General features: G+C 40.4%; 1 protein-coding gene across 1 annotated transcript in view; it reads right to left on the bottom strand.

The window, feature by feature from the left end:
• Positions 1-14,955, bottom strand: part of Pcyt1b (phosphate cytidylyltransferase 1, choline, beta) — a 100,210-nt gene extending 85,255 nt beyond the window's left edge. Inside the window, exon 1 of the mRNA XM_028881681.2 lies at positions 14,529-14,955. Within this exon, the coding sequence (XP_028737514.1) occupies positions 14,529-14,567 (39 nt within the window). The 5' untranslated portion in view covers positions 14,568-14,955. The remainder of the gene's footprint in view (positions 1-14,528) is intronic.
• Between the last annotated feature and the right edge of the window lie 2,474 nt (positions 14,956-17,429).

Here is a 17,429-nt window from a genome sequence, read left to right as displayed (position 1 = left end):
TTTTTGTTCATTTGTTTGTTTTTTGTGTTTTGGTTTTTGGTTTTGTTGTTGTTGTTTTGACAGGTTTTTTTCTATGTATCCCTGGCCATTCTGGAACTCATTGTGTAGACCAGGGTGGACTTGAACTCAAAGATTCACCTGCCTCATCTCCCAAGCTGGGATTAAAGGTGTGCACCAACACCTCTAGGCTTCTATTCTTTCTTTAAAACAAAAAAACAAAAACAAAACAGGGTCACACTGTGCAGTTCAAGTATGACCTTTCTAGCTTACAAATATCCTGACTCTACTTCCTGAGGTTTGGGGTTACAGATGTGCCCCACCACGCTCAGACTCAGTTTCCCAATACTGCATCACATACTGTAGAGTCCTGAGGGTTTTCCCAGGAGTCATCCAAGTATGGCACAAATGAGTCTGACAAGCTATCAAGATCATATGGCAGGTTAGATGCAATCATTTACAAATAGATTGTTATTATGATCCTTGGATTTTATACTAACAGATTTTTAAATGTGTTTCCAATGTGACTGTCTTGCAAAATCTGCACTCAAAATCCTTGAATGCCCATAGAGTTGGTTGAATCTTCTGTTAGTTTCCTATAACTGCCCTAACAATTTATCACAAAGTTAATGGGTTTAACTATGCAGATTTATTATCTTAAAGTTCTGGACCAAAGTCAGAAACCTGAAGTGAATCTCCCTGGATTAAAAATCAACACGGCCACATGATTGCACTTTGGGAAGCTCCAAGGGATAATGTGATTCCCTGCCTTTCTGACTTCTAGATGCTGCCCACATTTCTTGGCCTGCTTTCTTCCAGTAATCATATCACTCAAGCCTCTGCATCAATAATCTCTTCTTCTAAATCTCTGGCCTCCTTTCACTTAGAAGGACTCTGGCGATGTCCTTGGGTCGTCTGGATAATCCAGAGAGATTTTTCCCACCTTGAGATCTTAAATCACATCTGTAGAGTCCCTTCTGTCAGGTGGGCTAATGTATGTAGTCCCAGCTTCTGAGGAATAGGGCAGACATCTTTGGGAGGCTGATGTCCTGTTATTCTGCCTGCTACACATTCCTTAGTGGGAGCCTGACCTGATATCTCATATCGAGATATTCAGAAGAACACATTGCTTGTAGTTTCAATACTTAATAATTATGAGACCCTACTCTGCATCAGGTGCAGGCACTATGCCTAGTTTGAAGATAACAAGCAGTACTTGGAGATATTAAATGACTTTTCCCAAGGTCTCAGAGCTTGTGCAAAACTGGGTTTGAAATTCAGGACTGGGGCACTTCAAAAGGCTCTGTTCACTGCACTCTTGCTTCAGTATCTCAGCATTTGCAATGTTCTGATCAGCTTTCTCTCTTTGGATAGCCTTCGAATTGAAAGCTTTTCATTTAGTTTGGATGACATTTAATGATACAAATTAGCCAGATAAAAGCTTTTAGTAAGCCCCATATATCTCCTATTTTACTCAGTCAGAAGATGTCATTGTAGAACATCATCAGGAAACACACATTGAAGAGGATACTCTGGCTGGGGGATGCAGCTCAGTCTCAATGGTTCAGCAGTTGAGTGTGTGATAGCCTCTGACCTCTATCCGAAGCCAGAAAAGAAAAGCTGCCTTCACAGCTCCCATACGTCTTTCAGAAAGTGGCATTGCCATCACCACAATACAAGTTACTCTGCAATGTGAGCTGAAATGGATTCATTAGACCCTCTTCTCTGGGAGTAGCATGTAAATCTCCAAAAGATAATAGCCAGCCAGCACAAGCAAAAATTATCTTCCCCAAGCCCCACCAGTCTACTAACTGCCCTGTTGTTTTTGGTTTTGGTTTTGGTTTTAGATTTTTGAGACAAGATTTCTCTGTGTAACAGCCCTGGCTGTCCTGGAACTCGCTCTGTATACCAGGCTGGCCTCGAACTCACAGAGATCCTCCTGCCTCTGCGTCCTGAGTGCTGGGATTAAAGCTGTGCGACACCACTGCCCACCAAATGCCCTGTTCTTTAAAAAAAAAAAAAGAGCCTAACACTTCAAGGTTTAAGTTCCTTCCTAAATAAAGCTTTGCATCATCTTTATTTCACTCCATAAGTTTCTTAGGATAGATATTCTTGGTTGTCAACTTGACTACATCTGGAATCAAACTAAAACCCAAATGGCTGGGCACACCTGCTAGGGATTTTTCCTTAATTGGGTCACTTGAAGTAGACAGACCCACTTCTAATATGTATCTTTTAGGTGGGGAGACATACCTTTAACCCAGATCTTTTGAGGTGGAAAGATCTTTCTTTTTCTTTCCTTTTTTTCTTTTTTCTTTCTTTCTTTTTTTTTTTTTTTTTTTTTTTTTTTTTTGAGATAGGGTTTTTTCTGTGTACCTTAGCTGTTCTTGGTTGTCCTGGAACTCAATCTGTAGACCAGTCTGGCCTTGAAGTCACAGAGATTCACCTGCCCCTGCCTCCCAAGTACTGGGATTAAAGGCGTGCACCACCACGGGGGGGGGGGGGGGGGGCCCGTCGTGCGCGCGAGTGCGTGTGGGGAATCCATTTTTAATCTTGGCCACTCCTTCTGCTGGCAGCCTATATAAAGGAGACTGAGAAGAAAGCTTGCTCTCTTTGCCTGCTTGCTCTTGCTCTCGTTGGCAAATCCATTCTTTCTTTCGCATCAGAGCTTACTTCTTATGGATTCTGGCATATACTGAAGACCAGCAGAGACATCCAGCCTCATGGACTGAATAACTACTGGATTCTTAGACCATCTCTTAGACGATGGCTATTGTTGGACTAACTGGACCCACAGCCCATAAGCCATTCTAATAAATTCCCTTTTTTTTTTTTTTTTTTTTTTTTTTTTTTTGGTTTTTCGAGACAGGGTTTCTCTGTGTAGCTTTGCGCCTTTCCTGGAACTCATTTGGTAGCCCAGGCTGGCCTTGAACTCACAGAGATCCGCCTGGCTCTGCCTCCCAAATGCTGGGATTAAAGGCGTGCACCACCACCGCCCGGCTAAATTCCCTTTATATATGTGTATATACAAATAATATATATTCATGTTGCTCTACAACTGTGTTACTGAACTCCTGTGAACTTGGACAGAATTGTAACATAAATGTATATATATATGTATATGCAACAAATATATATATATACATATATATATATATACATACACAGATATATTCATTATTTAAGTTCTCTTCCTCTAGAATATCCTGGTTAATACAGTTCTCGATCATGATTATAAAGAGAATTGGAGAGTTTTCAATAACACCAAGGCTTGGTTTTAACGCCCTAGAGATTCTGGTCTAATAGACTGGAACATAACATCTGGAAATCAGACACGGCAACACACACCTGTGTCTCCATACTTAGAAAGCTAAGGCAAGAGGGTTGCTGCAAGTTCAAGTCTAGCCTGCCCTACACTGTGATTTCCAAGCCAGCCTGGGCTATAGAGTGAGCCCCTGCTTCAAAACAAAACAAGCATAGATTTAAACATTTTTTACATTTATTGTGTGTGTGTCTGTGTGTGTACTCACATGTGCTTGTACCACCATGCATACATGGATGTGACAACTTGTGGGAGTTGGTTCTTTCCTTCCACCAGGTGGATTCCTGGAACTGAATTCAGGTTTTACTCAGGTTGGCAGTCTTAATGGCAAGTACCTTTACCCTCTGAGCCTTAACCCCAACTATTAAATGTTTTTCCCCAAGAATCCTCATTATGAGCTATTTTCATGAGGAAATAGCTATTATTATTTGTGTTCCCAAAAGTTTGCTATATAAAAACTTCCAATAGGCCCCAAAGCAATAATTTAAGCACCTAACATACTAAAGTATTAGGAGGAACTATGTAAAATGACTCACTAATCATGACTAGAGTAACTGTATGCAAGCCAATGGCCTTCTGCAGAAGCCCATCATTGCTATAAATGTTTTTTTTCTTGAGTAAGTAAATAAGTGAGCATTGGATAAAATAGTATCAAAGAAGAGTAATCCTTTCTTCCTGAAAAATAATAAGTTGAATAACTTCACTATCATTCAACCATAGGAACTCAAAAGGAAGAAAACCTACCACTGTTCCACACACTTTGGGAATTTGTCTTTTGAAATTTCCATCATGGCAACTCATCAAGATGACTCATGAAAATCAGAGATTCTAATTCAGTGGGCCCACCAATTTGAATTTTGTCCAAGTGCACTTGTTCAGCAACACTCTTGTGAGCAATTATGAAAGTATAGTAAGTACAGAGACTTAGGAGGTAAAACTGTTGCTAACAATGTGCTCATGAGTATCATATATCAATCTTTTTTAAAGTGATAGAAAATGTCAAAAGAACTTGGGATCCAACTTGAAGAGACACCTGCCAGTCAAGATGGAAAACTCAAACAAAAAGAATGAGAACTTCGATGGATTGAAGCTTCCCAAATAAGTTTAAATCCACAAGTTCATAGTACTATGTCAAGAAAAGAAGGAGCACAGAATGACTGGGGTTGTCTGTCACCACATTTGCTTGGTGCGATGGTGCAGGTCTGTGACTCCATCACTTGGGGAGATAGACAGAAGGATTAAGAGTTCAATGTTATGATGATTTGAAGGGAAATAGTCATTATGGGTCTGGGTTACAACAGTATAGAAAAGTCTGATGGATTCAAAACTTTTGAAAGGTCCCACAAGTCATGCAAATATGATGCTAATCTCTACTCCCATGTTAATTCAAATAAAAACATAACTATGCTAACAAGAATCATTTGAGACAGGATTTTATTTAAGCATACTAGGTTTTTAACACCATATGTAGGGAAAGTGATATTTTGAGTTATATAATGGATATGAAAAGGTTAAAAAAGAGGTTAACTCCTGATCTATTTGAGTGGTGTTTGGGACTGCCTCTGCTGTTCCTGCAGCATAACACCATCAGCATATTCAGCAAAAATTTTATAGGTGTATACTGATCCTGTCCTGTAAATAATGAGGAAAAATACTTCCACAGGGGAAAAAAAGAGTTCAAAGTTATTCTTAACTACATAGTGCATTTGCATCCAGCCTGGGCTATGTGAGACCCTGGCTCGAGAAACAAAACCACCAAAACCTTCACTTGTCTGAATTGGAGGGTGCTGGATATTTTGAAAATTGGGGGCTAGAAAAAGGATAAAGTGTTTTATATTTTGTTACAAACCTTTTCTATCCAAACTGTGTCTCTGAGCCATCAAATAGGGAAGAGGGTCTATGGAGTGAAGGTACAGATGCTACTGAACGTCCTAGAATGTTCAGAGATGCTGTCCTCCACTATGCCATGAAGACCTTGGATCACACAGAGGCTTGAGGTACAGCATATAAGAATATTGAAGAAGAACTTGTGATCATCCTGTCCTGGAGATTGGGAGACCTGTGAGGAGCTGCCTCCAGACCATCTCCCTCTGAGATCCTTATTTCTTTTTTCTGTCACAAGGTGGTTTCTAACCACTTCTTCCCTTCTTTGGGGCACTGGGCTTTCTGTTTGATTTCTCTCAGTATAGAGCAGCAAAAGCAAAATTACATAGTTTCAATCTTCATTAGGCTTCTCCGCAATGGGAGTCAGGGCCTCTGTCCCATTTTGTTTTAGCATTACCCTTTCTTCTGTGGGACACAGGGTTATGGGGAGTTAGTGACACCAGCCATTGTTTGTTTTGCTGACTATGGAAGTGATAAACTCTCTGAATCTAAAAGTGGCCTATTGTATTTTTACCAGTCAAATCAGCCAGACCTTGGCCTAGATTTTGTAGTGTGCATGTGCATGACAATTATCCCACCCAGAATGTCAATAATATAGAGGCTGAGAATCTCCTGAATGAGCAGGATGGGCTGTGAGTTGATCGTGCTGAAGCAAGGTAAGGAGCACATGAACATTCAAAAAGGGAATATACAGCTTTATCTAAATGTGTATAAGTTGGAAACTTTTCTTGAACAAAAACATAGTTTTAAAAAGATGAATACTTGGGATGGGAGAAATGGCTTAGCAGTTACAAGCAGTGCTTGCTCTTCCAGAGGAGCCTGATTTGGTTCTCAGCACCCATGTGATAACGTAAATTTGCTTGAAACACTAGTTCCGGGAGATCTAATGCCCTCTTCTGTCCTCTTCAGACACCAGGCCCCAGTGTATATTCATATGTGTAGTCACTCACACATATACAAAAATAAAAACAAACCTTCAAAAAGATAAATACTGGTCCCTTTGCTTTATTATGTATCCAGCATTCTAAATGCATCTATCCAGGCAATAGGTATATAGGCACAAGAGCTGCTGTCGGGCTTCTGGCTCCACTACTAAGTTCCAGAATGTGTGTTCTTGCGCATGTCTCTTAACCTCTGTAAGCCTCAGTTCCCTCAAGATAAAATGAGGTTGACAGTGCCTCTGAGGGGCTTGTGGTGATTAGTTAGAGACCGAGTGTTTACTGGGGTGCCTTCCATGAATATCTTACTAGATCTGCTTGTTCTTTCTGTATGGTACTCCCCAGTACAGAAATGTAAAGAGTCCTTTCTTGTTGTCTGGATGAGTAATTTTGACCCGGTCCATTGCTTTTCAGATAGTTCCATGGAAAGTATAGATGACCCTGTTATGAAATTTTTTGTTTGGGGCCTCCAGAACAGCAAACCCTATAAGGCCCCAGGGGATGGAGAGTGAGAAGGAAGGTAGTAATTATTTCAGTAGGTGATGCGTTGGTCATTTTGCCCTAGAAGGGACATTTAACAATTTCGGGCGACAGTTGTCATTGTCACAACTTGATGGAGAGGGGTGGACCTGGGATATTTTGAAGCATCCCACCATGCACAGCCAGCCAGTCCTTGCCATATAGAACTATCTAGCCTCACATATCCATAGCAGCAACAATGAGAAACCCTGGGTTAAGGGGACTGAAATTATTTGATGAAACTTTTCCTTAGTAATTAACTTTGCCTTTCTTTGTTCTTTTGACCCAACATGAGCAGGTTATCAGGGGCATGCTCATGAGAAATCATTCAAAATCATGTGATTACCTTAGCTTGGTGGCCCTAAATTATTATTCATTTGTGAGGAAAAAAAAATCTGAGTAGTGTTCTGATTGTATTGTCTTTGAGTTTCAAATAGCAAATTCCAAGCTTACAGCAATACCTTCTTAATTAATAGACTGTGAAGGCAGGACATCTTTTCATTAACTAGTGGCAAGGATGTTCCTTTTCCTGACAGCTCGGTAGTTTTTGTCTTTGCCAATGGGAAGAATTAAGGTGTTGTATTTCTTTTGTTTCAATAACCCATTTCAGCCAGGTGTAGTGGTGCACACTTATAATCCTAGCACCCAGGAGGCTGAGTCAGGAGGCTGGATGTTAGTTCAAGGCCAGCCTGGGATATAGAGCAAGGACTTGTCTTTGAAAAAAAATGTAATCTCCATTTCCATGCTGGTTGCCTGCCAGGTTGCTATTATATATCATTTGCCCTCTATCCCTGTTATACAGTCAGGAAACTTGGAGTTGAGGTCTATAATGCTATATACCCAGAAAGAAAGAGGTTAAGTATGTATTCAACTCAAAAATAGTATAGCCTTAAACATGAACTGTGTCTTTAGAAATGTGTCTTTGCAGGCTGGAGAGATGACTCAGTGGTTAAGAGCACTGGTTGCTCTTCCAGAGGCCCTGAGTTCAAATCCCAGCAACTACATGGTGGCTCACAACCATCTATAGTGGGATCTGATACCCTCTTCTGACATAAAGGCATAACATACATGCAGAAAGAGTACTCATATACATAAAATAAATAAACAAATCTTAAAAAAAAGTGTCTTTTGCCAGATGGCGGTGGCGTACACCTTTAATCCCAGCACTTATGAGGCAGAGCCAGGCAGATCTCTGTGAGTTCAAGGCCAGCATGATCTACAGAGCGAGATCCAGGACAGGCACTAACACTACACAGAGAAACCCTGTCTTGAAACCCCACACACACAAAAAAAATGTGTCTTTGCATCTCCTAAGTACCTATCACAAAGTATATAGGTCCTCAGTAGACAGTAGACCCTCAGAGTAGTAATCAGCCACTCACATATTTCTGTCCTGCCTGGTTACTAGTCTTTTAACAGAATATATCTGAAGAACAAACATGGTTCCCTTAAATAACTGCCAAGTTAACCAACCTGCAAATCTAACCACTGATGTTGGCCACTTCTTTCAGGAGTCCCAAAACTCTCCAAAGGCTTACAGCTAGTAGACAAGCTACTCTAGATCACTAGGTGCTTTTGCTTTAACTGAGCTTTCCCTAAAACCTGTGTATGTCCACTGTACTTACAATTCTCTTAGAGTCTAGTTAATTATTGTACAACCAGTCAATTATGGTAGCACACTGAGCACTTGGGAGGCTGAGGCAGAAAGATCTTCTCTTTGAGACCTAAGTTTACAGAGACTTTGTCACAATTTTTTTTAATGCAAGGTCTTTTTTTCCTCAGGTCTTCTTTTCTTGCTTTTGCTTAACAAACCTACATTTACTCTGCAAGAAAATATGCAAAAAAGAGTTATCCTAAACTGAATTGGTAAGATACAGTTATGACTCTGAAAATTGCCATTGAATTGCTTGTTGAGGCCAAGACAACTGTAAAAGCCAAGGGATAAAATTACAAAAGGTTTATCTGGTGACTCTGTACTCAGGATATTTTGGAAGTATCTTAAACTGTCATTCCAATTAGAATAAAACCAAACCAGAAACTGTAGACAGTGCACGTGTGTTTGCCTAATGAAAATAAAGATAAAGCTTCAGAACTCTGCTTGGTGGCCCCATCCAAGCACTGGCAAATCACTATCTCTTGTATTTCAATAAATGTGTGATGGATGTATTCATTTTCAAAATGAGGCTCATTTTATTTTTCAATGAACGGAACTATTGTATCTCATTGTATAGAGTAAGAAGACATACACTACAATGCGTAGTGATTGCCACTCTCTCCAACTTTGTACTATGGAGAAAACCCTAAAAACTTGGATGGACATTATCATGAATTATTTGTGTGATAGTTTAAGAAAGTCCTTCAAGCTGGGATGATGGTGCATGCGGTTATCCTAGCATTTGGGAGGCTGAGAGTGGAGGATTGACAGTTTGAAGCCAGCCTGGCCACCTAGCAAGAGTGTGTCCCAAAAAAGGTACTCCAATTGCCACCATAGACAAAGGTATGGCAGCCACATGGGATACATATATGTACAAGTCTTATCCCTCTCTCGGAGGATGGTCTAGCTCCCACCCTGTGGGACAGCTGAGCAGGAGCTGTAAAAGGATGAGTAGCCATAAGCATTCCGACATTATATTCCTATGGCAACCTTTGGAATCACACAGGAGATGAAGAGGAGAGCCTTGTAAACAACAATCCCAATATCTTGGTTATTGGTGCTAATGTTAGTGTCAGTCAAGTTAGGGGTTGCAGTCTAGTAGAAGTTGGTCTACTTAACATTGAACCATGCCTCAGAGGCTGGGTTGTAACAGATTCTTTCTCCTAAATGATCTAGAGATGACCCTAGATGGAGAAACTTCAGAGTCTTCCTTGGTAAGAAAAAAAAAATATCTAGACTAAACAGCAATTTGGGTTCCTTTTACTTGTTCAGCAACAATTTGCTATGCATTGCTAGAAGCCATGATTCCAGATGAAAGTCTCTACTCTAAGTGTTTGTTATATATTCTATATATATAGAACAAGCACTTAGAAATTGGTTTGGGTTTGGGGGCATGTAGCTCAATGGTAGATAGTACAGTTCAAGGCCCCATGTTCAGTCTCTATCATTCTTCCCACAAAAAACCCTAAGATTGATTTTTTTAGTAAATATGTTTAAAACTCTAATCATATTGGTTATTTACTGCAAAAGAAATCATTTAAATTCTTCTGTTGTATGATATTTGTTTGTGCTCTAACAATTAAAGCTTGCCTGGAGATCAGAGTATGGAGCTAGCCACTAGTTAACCATAGATGCCAGGCAGTGGTGGCACACACCTTTAATCCCAGCATTTGGGAGGAGGAAGCAGGAAGACCATGAGTTCAAGGTCATCCTGGGCTACACAAGATTGATCCAATCTAAAAGAGAAACAGAAGCAGGCTATGGAGGCTCATGTCTTTAATCCCAGTACCAGGGAGGTGGCGACAGGAATATAAGGTGGGAGGAGACAGGAGCTCAGCCCTTTTGGTCTAAGGATTTAGTAGAGGTAAGAAGTCTCTCTAGTGGCTGCTCCTTTACTCCTCTGATATTTTATCATTTACCCTGATATCTGACTCTGGGTTTTTATTATTATTATTATTATTATTATTATTATTATTATTATTTTATTATTTTATTATTATTATTATTAAGACCAATTAGAATTCATGCTACATTCTTCCATGATCTCTCTGAGAGAGAGAGAGAGAGAGAGAGAGAGAGAGAGAGAGAGAGAGAGAGAGAGAGAAAGAAAGAGAGAGAGAGAGAGAGAAGTCAGAGGAGGATGTCAGGTGCCCTTCTGTATTGCTCTCCACCTCTCCACTTTAGTTTTTGGGATAGGGCCTCTCACTGAGCCTGAAGCTCACCCTTTTGCTTAGGCTAGCTGTCCAACACACTGCTGGGATTTGAACTCAGATCCTCTTGCTTTCATAGAAAGTTCTTTTACCCACTGAGTCACTTCCCTGGCATAATGCCTTTATTCATGATTTAACCAATGTTACCGGGGGTGGGCACAAATTTAGTTCTCTTTGTCCTGAGCCATACTTGCCAGTTTTTGAAATTCCTTACTTCTGTGTATGTGTGTATATAGTATATGTGCCTGTCTTTTTGTGTGTGTACACACATGTGAGAGAGAATCTGTCATTTGTGGAAAAACAAAGAAAACGATTTTTGCTGTGGTTTTGAAACAAGCTCTTGCTGTTGCTGCCCTGGCAGTCCTCCAACTCAAGGCTATACTCCCTTCCTCAACCTCCCAAATGCTGAGATTGTATGCATGCTACATCATGCTTGGCTCAAAAAGAACTGTTTTAATACCCAAGGCAAGATTGAAACAATAGTTTTATGCCAATTCTGCAATTTTCTTTATTCTATGATATTTAAGAGCTGAATCCGGGTCCTTCAGAATAAAAAACAAAAATGAGAGAGAGGAAAAAATAAAAACTAAGACTCTTTTTCCCTCATAGCTCTCAATGTCAGGAAACATAGGAAAACCCTGTTTGGTCACAAGGCTAGAGCCTCCTGCTCTATGTCTTTTTGTCTGATCACTGGGCCATTTCAGTGAGCAGGTAGGCTTTAGAGAATTTAGACCCACCAAGGCTTACCTTAGGGGACCACAAAGGCTGAAGTATAGGGAGAAGTTACTGCACTCTAGAGAATCAGCTCGTGTTCCACTTGTCAATATTTAGAGGAAGAAGTAGCAACCAGGCAGTCTATGGCAGTGATTGATTCTAGATCTGCTAATTGTTTGACCCTTGGAGCAATCTATCATAGTTTCCAAAGGACACACGACTGTGCTGATTAGCTAAAGGGTGTACATATATGCACTGTTCCTAAAATAGTAAGGTTCCTGTACAGGGTTTACAGAAAGATGGGAGGAAAGAAGACCTAATGATAGTTTAGACTAAAAAATTAATAACTTCTTTCCGTTTATATGGCTTTGTTTGTTTGTTTTTGAGACAAGGTCTCATTATGTATCCCTGGCTGGCTGAGCCTGGAATTCTTTATGTAGACCAGGTTGGCCTTAAACTCACACCTGATTTTCTCTTAGGTGGCTTTTAAAAAATGTTCAATTATCTAAAAGTTCTCAGTCTGGCAGATTCTAAAAAGTTTAATGGCTTCCAGATAAAGCATAAATATTTAGTGCACATCACATTAAATTGTTTCTATTAATTTTTCTTGTCTCACTTTATGGCCTGTGGGACTAGACATTTTCACTAAGGAAAAAGAGGAAACAACAGATAATGTTCTTTGGTGCATTGGGGGAATATGCTCAAAGTGCATTATATACCTACATAAATATGTCCCTATGAAATCCAGTACACTGTACAATGAATATATGACAAGAAGAAAGGCATTAATGTTTGATGTGACTGGTTTTAGGAAGCTGTAAGAAACCACCTTAGCTATGAATTTAAAATTACAGATGCTTGCCTGGGAGTGGAGCACAGTGCCAAAGTGCTTATACAGTGCCCTGGGTTTTATCCCCATTATGGCAAACACACACACACACACACACACACACACACACACACACACACACACACACACACAGCCCAAATAACTAAGGGCTAAGTGCTGTTTTCTAAACAAAACATCTTGAAGTTCTTTATTCTTTGTTATCCAGTTCTCCCTTCTAAGGGAGTCAGCCAATTTACGTTCTAAATCACACTCCTCTTCTCCCTTCCCAATGCCCAAAACTTAGTTCTTTCTCATAAACAGGCCCTTATCTCACCACAAAGACCTTGGAGCAAAGACTGGTGCAAAAGAAAGAAGCAAACATGAGGTAGTTTTCCATTGGATTCATGAATTTTATTTGGAAAATCAGAGCCCACTTGAGGAAGTGGGATCCGGAAGGACCTGTCCCTCAATTAACAGTTATCTAATCATGTTGTGAGAGGCAGTACACTGGATCCATGGGAACACCCTTCCAGGGTTTCATGGGTTACAATGGAAGGAGTAAGGGGTTTGGAAGTGGTTCTTGAACTGGTCAAAATGTCAGTGTAAAGTTTTGTTTTTGTTTTTGTTTTTTTTTTACTACCAACTTACTGTATGTTCCAAATGAAGAGAGCAAAATCAGTAGCATAAAATGATTTTACACAGAATTCAGAAACAGCAAAAGGGTTACTAGAAATAAGTAGGCTAACCACATTATTCTCTACAAGGGCACCTTAGGGGATCCCTATTTTAATGAATAAATAAAAATGATGTGTAATTATCATATCAATTGCTTGCAACTAAGTGAGTGCTTCTGGAGTTATTTGATGGTGCTTAAAAATCTTTGGTCTCTGAAGTGCATTTAACAGTCTCCTTGACTCTTATCTATATTATTAATTTGCAGATCAAAGTTAACTTGGCACTATGCAAATGAGGAGGCTTCAAATGAATGAGATTTTAATGTAAATTTTTAAATCCATATTACTTGTAACAGAACTGCAATGTATTTTCAGAATATGGGTCAACATAGTTAAAAGAAGTATATGGTTTAAAACCTTACTATTTAATAGAACTTTCTGTGATTATGGAATGTTCTATAATTGCATTGTTCAAATAAAGGTAGTCTCATGAGCTATACGTAGCTGCTGAGCACTTGAGATTTGACTAGTGCAGCTGAGGAATTGAATTTTAATTTATATTTAATTTTAATTAACTTAAATTTAAACAGCTAGGGCTGGAGGGATGGCTTAGAGATTGAGAGCCAGCGCTTCTTGCTCTTTCAGAAGGCTTTGGTTCAGTTCCCAGCACCTATAGGGTGGCTTCAAAACCATCTATAGCTCCAGTTCCAGGGGAGCTGATGCCTCTTCTGACATCTGTGTGCTCCTGCACACATGGGATGCACATATATACACTCAGGTACACACATGCACATGAAATTAAAATAAATAAAATAGTAAATGGAAATAGTCATGTGTAGCTAGTAGCTGGCTCCCTTGTTTTGCAGGATAGGCTTTGTTGTTTTGTTTTTAATGGAAATTGGATCCTAGGATCCAGGTCTCCCTTTACCATCTTGGACAATTTACTTCTGGGAGCTTCAATTATCTCACTTAAAAGTGAGGATATAAATAATATATACCTCCGAAATCGGGTAAGAACCTCTGTTGTGAGGCATACCTGTAGTGCCAACCCTTTGGAGGTAGAGACAAGGGATTATGAGTTTGGAGCCAGTCTTGATTACATAGTGAAACTAAGTCCAGCTTGAGCTATTAGTAAGACTTTGCCTCCAAAAAGACCAAGATCTTATATCATTTGCACTAGAGAAAGCTATCACTTTAGAAGATGAACATTTTATTAAACTATTTTTCCAATATCCCCAGGCTCTCCAGGCATCCTTTTTTGCCTTGAACTACCTATATTTTCTCATAGTGATTTGACTTTTTAATCTGTATTTGGGGTTTGGAGTTGGGGATTGGACCCAGAGCCTCATGTATGTTAAACACACACTCTACACTCAGCTGCAAGCCCAGCCCCTGCCTTTTCTTTTCTTCATGAGAGTTTTGCTATGTAACTCAGGCTGGCCTTGAACTTGTAACCCTTCTGCCTCAGTCTCCTGAGTGCGGCGATTAACAGCATGAGCCACCACTATAACAATCTTCCTGACTATTTTCTAGAAAGCGAGTTTGTTCGTGTTGTCTAAATCTATCCAAGGATCTTACAATAATTTACAAGAGGCAAGAGAAACTAACATTAACTAACATTAGCCACCTTCTGTTTCTCCTTTTTAAAAATCGCCTCAAGATGGAGAGGACATTACTTTCATTTTCTGTGTGAATGTGACACAGGTCTGTCACACTCACATACGTAGTTTATTTTTCAATCAATTTTAATATTTAAAGAAGCAAAAAGAGGAAAGCACTGGCATTACCTTGCGTGAGAATTTGGGAGCGCAGCTGTCCTTGTCCATGGTGCATTGCTGGTGTCCCACTATGTTCGTTCCCAACTTTCTTCTGTGTCTATGGTCTTCTCCCTTTACAACTTCTTTTGAGTCACAGGATGAAATTTTTGTGGATCTAGATGTATACGAGACACTTGGCAAAAAGCTCAAGGCAGCTTGCTATGCCCAGTGCTGACAGATAAGCTCCAAAGGACTAGGAGTGTCCAGATTATTGAATAAGCAGAGATTCAAGTGGTCCAGTGCCTTCGCTTTATTTGATTTGTCGCAAGCGTTCTCTTGTCCCCTCTGGGCTGTTGCTCATTGACAGTTGCTGTACTCGGGACTGGCGCTCTGATGGCTGTTGTGTGGGGATAGGCAGGTTGTGGTGAAAGCTGCAGTTGTAAAGAAGGCCATTGTTTGATCTACCCTGTCCCTCCCTGGAGCTATGGCAACAAATTCCGTTGGTGAATTAACTATGTCATTGTGTGCTGGCTCAACTGATTATGCTCCTGGAATGACAAACATTTTCTTTTTTTTTTCCACTCCAAAGATTAAAAAGTACCAAAAACCTTGAAGTATTGAAGTACAACTCAGCAATAACTTTCTTTAAAATAGGAAAATAAAGGTGGTCAAATAAAACATTTAAATATACTTTAATTAGCTCTAATATGATTTTATCCTTACCAGCATCTAAATAAGCACTGTTAATAATGAATTTGTGCTTTTTAGCAATGTGAAGGCTTCCTAGTTTGTGTTAAGGTAAAGCTCTCGTATCCCCCAGACACACGGTGCACGGAAAGAACTCTAAAGATGTGTGTGCTTGGGCTGGTTTTTTTAAAGATGTGGTTGTAATGGGGTTGTACCAAAGTACTATGGAAATTTTAGCTGCTGACTCATGCCTGTCAATTCAGAATGAAAACAGTTATCCTGAGTCTTCCTTAGCCAAAGTAATGACATCCTCAATTCAATCCCAGCAGGAAAGCTTTTAGTAGCTGTCCTTATATTCTAATTTCTAGAACAGTAGCCCTGCTGGATCTGTTAAAGGATCCATTTTTGCCCTTCTGTCCATGAATTGACCCTGTACCTTTTCTGGGCACTATGCTAGTTGCTGACTGAGTTTTGTTGGGAGATTTTCCATGGGTTTCCTAATGTGGTAGAGTGCCAGAATGGTCACTGGAATCATATTCCTGGGATCCTCTCCCCTTACAGCCCTGGATTAGAGTTGACACAAAGAGGAATTTATAGAAGATTTGGAAGGCAAGACTGACACAAGAGACATCATCATGCACAGGTGGAAGTGGTGGCAGCTCCCAGTTGAGAGCTCCTTGTTCTTCTGTCTGTGGCCAGGTCTTCCTTCCGACTGTTGACTCTTAAGAGCAACCCCAGAAGCACAAAGGTGGGAGCAGCTTCCTACAGGTATCCTGACCTACTTCCTCCTTCACTGCCACAGCTGGATGTGCTGGGCTTTCTCAGACTAGTGATGGTTAGCTTCTTGCATCCTTCTATGCCCTCCTAGGCGTCTACTCACTGCCCCTCTCTCAGTCATACTTAGGACTAGTTTCTGTGCTAAATAATTTTCCCCATCATTCATAATTTTTGCTTCCCTGACTGAGTTCAGCCTGATTTAGTTTTTGCTAAGTAATTTGAGGACTATTAAGAGAGAATTCTCATCATGACAGAGTTTAGGGAACGAAAGGGGAACGCCCCATAGAACTTGGCTTTAAAATCATCAGAGGAGTTGAAGAAAACACGTAAGGCCATCTCTTGGGATTAAGCAGCCCAATATGGTGAGTTTCGTGTATTCTCTCAGTCTTCAGGGAGACTTTGCAGCCACAGAGAAAATGGGATTGGTTACACAGTATGCCAGTACCATCACAAGAGACACATATCTGAACCTAAGGGACACGTATCATCTGTTAGGCTGGGAGGCCATTAAGGAGGGATGGTGAACTAGGTCTCAACTCCAAAGCTGACTTGTCTTTTTGTTTTGTTTTGGGTTTGGGTTTTTTGAGACAAGGTGTCTCTGTGTAGCCCTGGCTGTACTGGAACTCCCTCTGTACATCAGGCTGGCCTCAAACTCACAGAGATCTGCCTGCCTCTGCCTCCCAAGTACTGGGGTTAAAGTCATGCACCACCATGCCTGGTGAACTGTCTTCTTTTTGTACTAAGTCATCAGTTTGCCTTCTTAGTAACTCACTGGTAGGCAGAGAATATTCTGAATCATGGCTATGGATCTCATGCGGAAGGGTCTTTCTTTGACTCTCATTTTCTGAGAAGTCCATGAGTCAAGAGGATGGAAAACACATCTAGAGGCCCCATCCTCCTTCTACAGTACTCTGGAGTCATCTGCCCACGAATCCTGAACTACTTCTAGGGCATTCTTAGCCTCTTCCTTAAGGTCACCTTGGGTAAACCCCACTGCTTCAGAATGGCACAAAAGGAGGTATAATGGGACTTATTCTTATTTATGAATGCCCGGCCTTAGCTTGGCTTGTTTCTAGCCAGCTTTTCTTAAGTTATCCCATCTACCTTTTGCCTCTGGACTTTTTACCTTTCTTTATTCTATATACCTTTATTTACTTCTTATTCTGTGGCTGGCTGGGTGGCTGGCCGGTGTCCTCCTTTCCTTTTCCTTCTCCTTCTCCTTTTCTCCCTCCTCCCTCCTCACTCTCTTCCATATATTTCTCCTATTTATCCTCTCTGCCTGCCAGCCCCACCTATTTCTCTCTCCGGCCTAGCTGTTGACCATTCAGGTCTTTATTAGACCAATCAGGTGTTTTAGACAGGCACAGTAACACAGCTTCACAGAGTTAAACAAATGCAACATAAAAGAATGCAACACATCTTTGCATCATTAAACAAATATTCCACAGCACAAACAACTGTAACACA

This window comes from Peromyscus leucopus, chromosome X (genome assembly GCF_004664715.2).
Source record: "Peromyscus leucopus breed LL Stock chromosome X, UCI_PerLeu_2.1, whole genome shotgun sequence".
In the NCBI taxonomy this organism is placed as follows: Eukaryota; Metazoa; Chordata; class Mammalia; order Rodentia; family Cricetidae; genus Peromyscus; species Peromyscus leucopus.
This window is presented reverse-complemented; position numbering and strand designations above follow the sequence as displayed.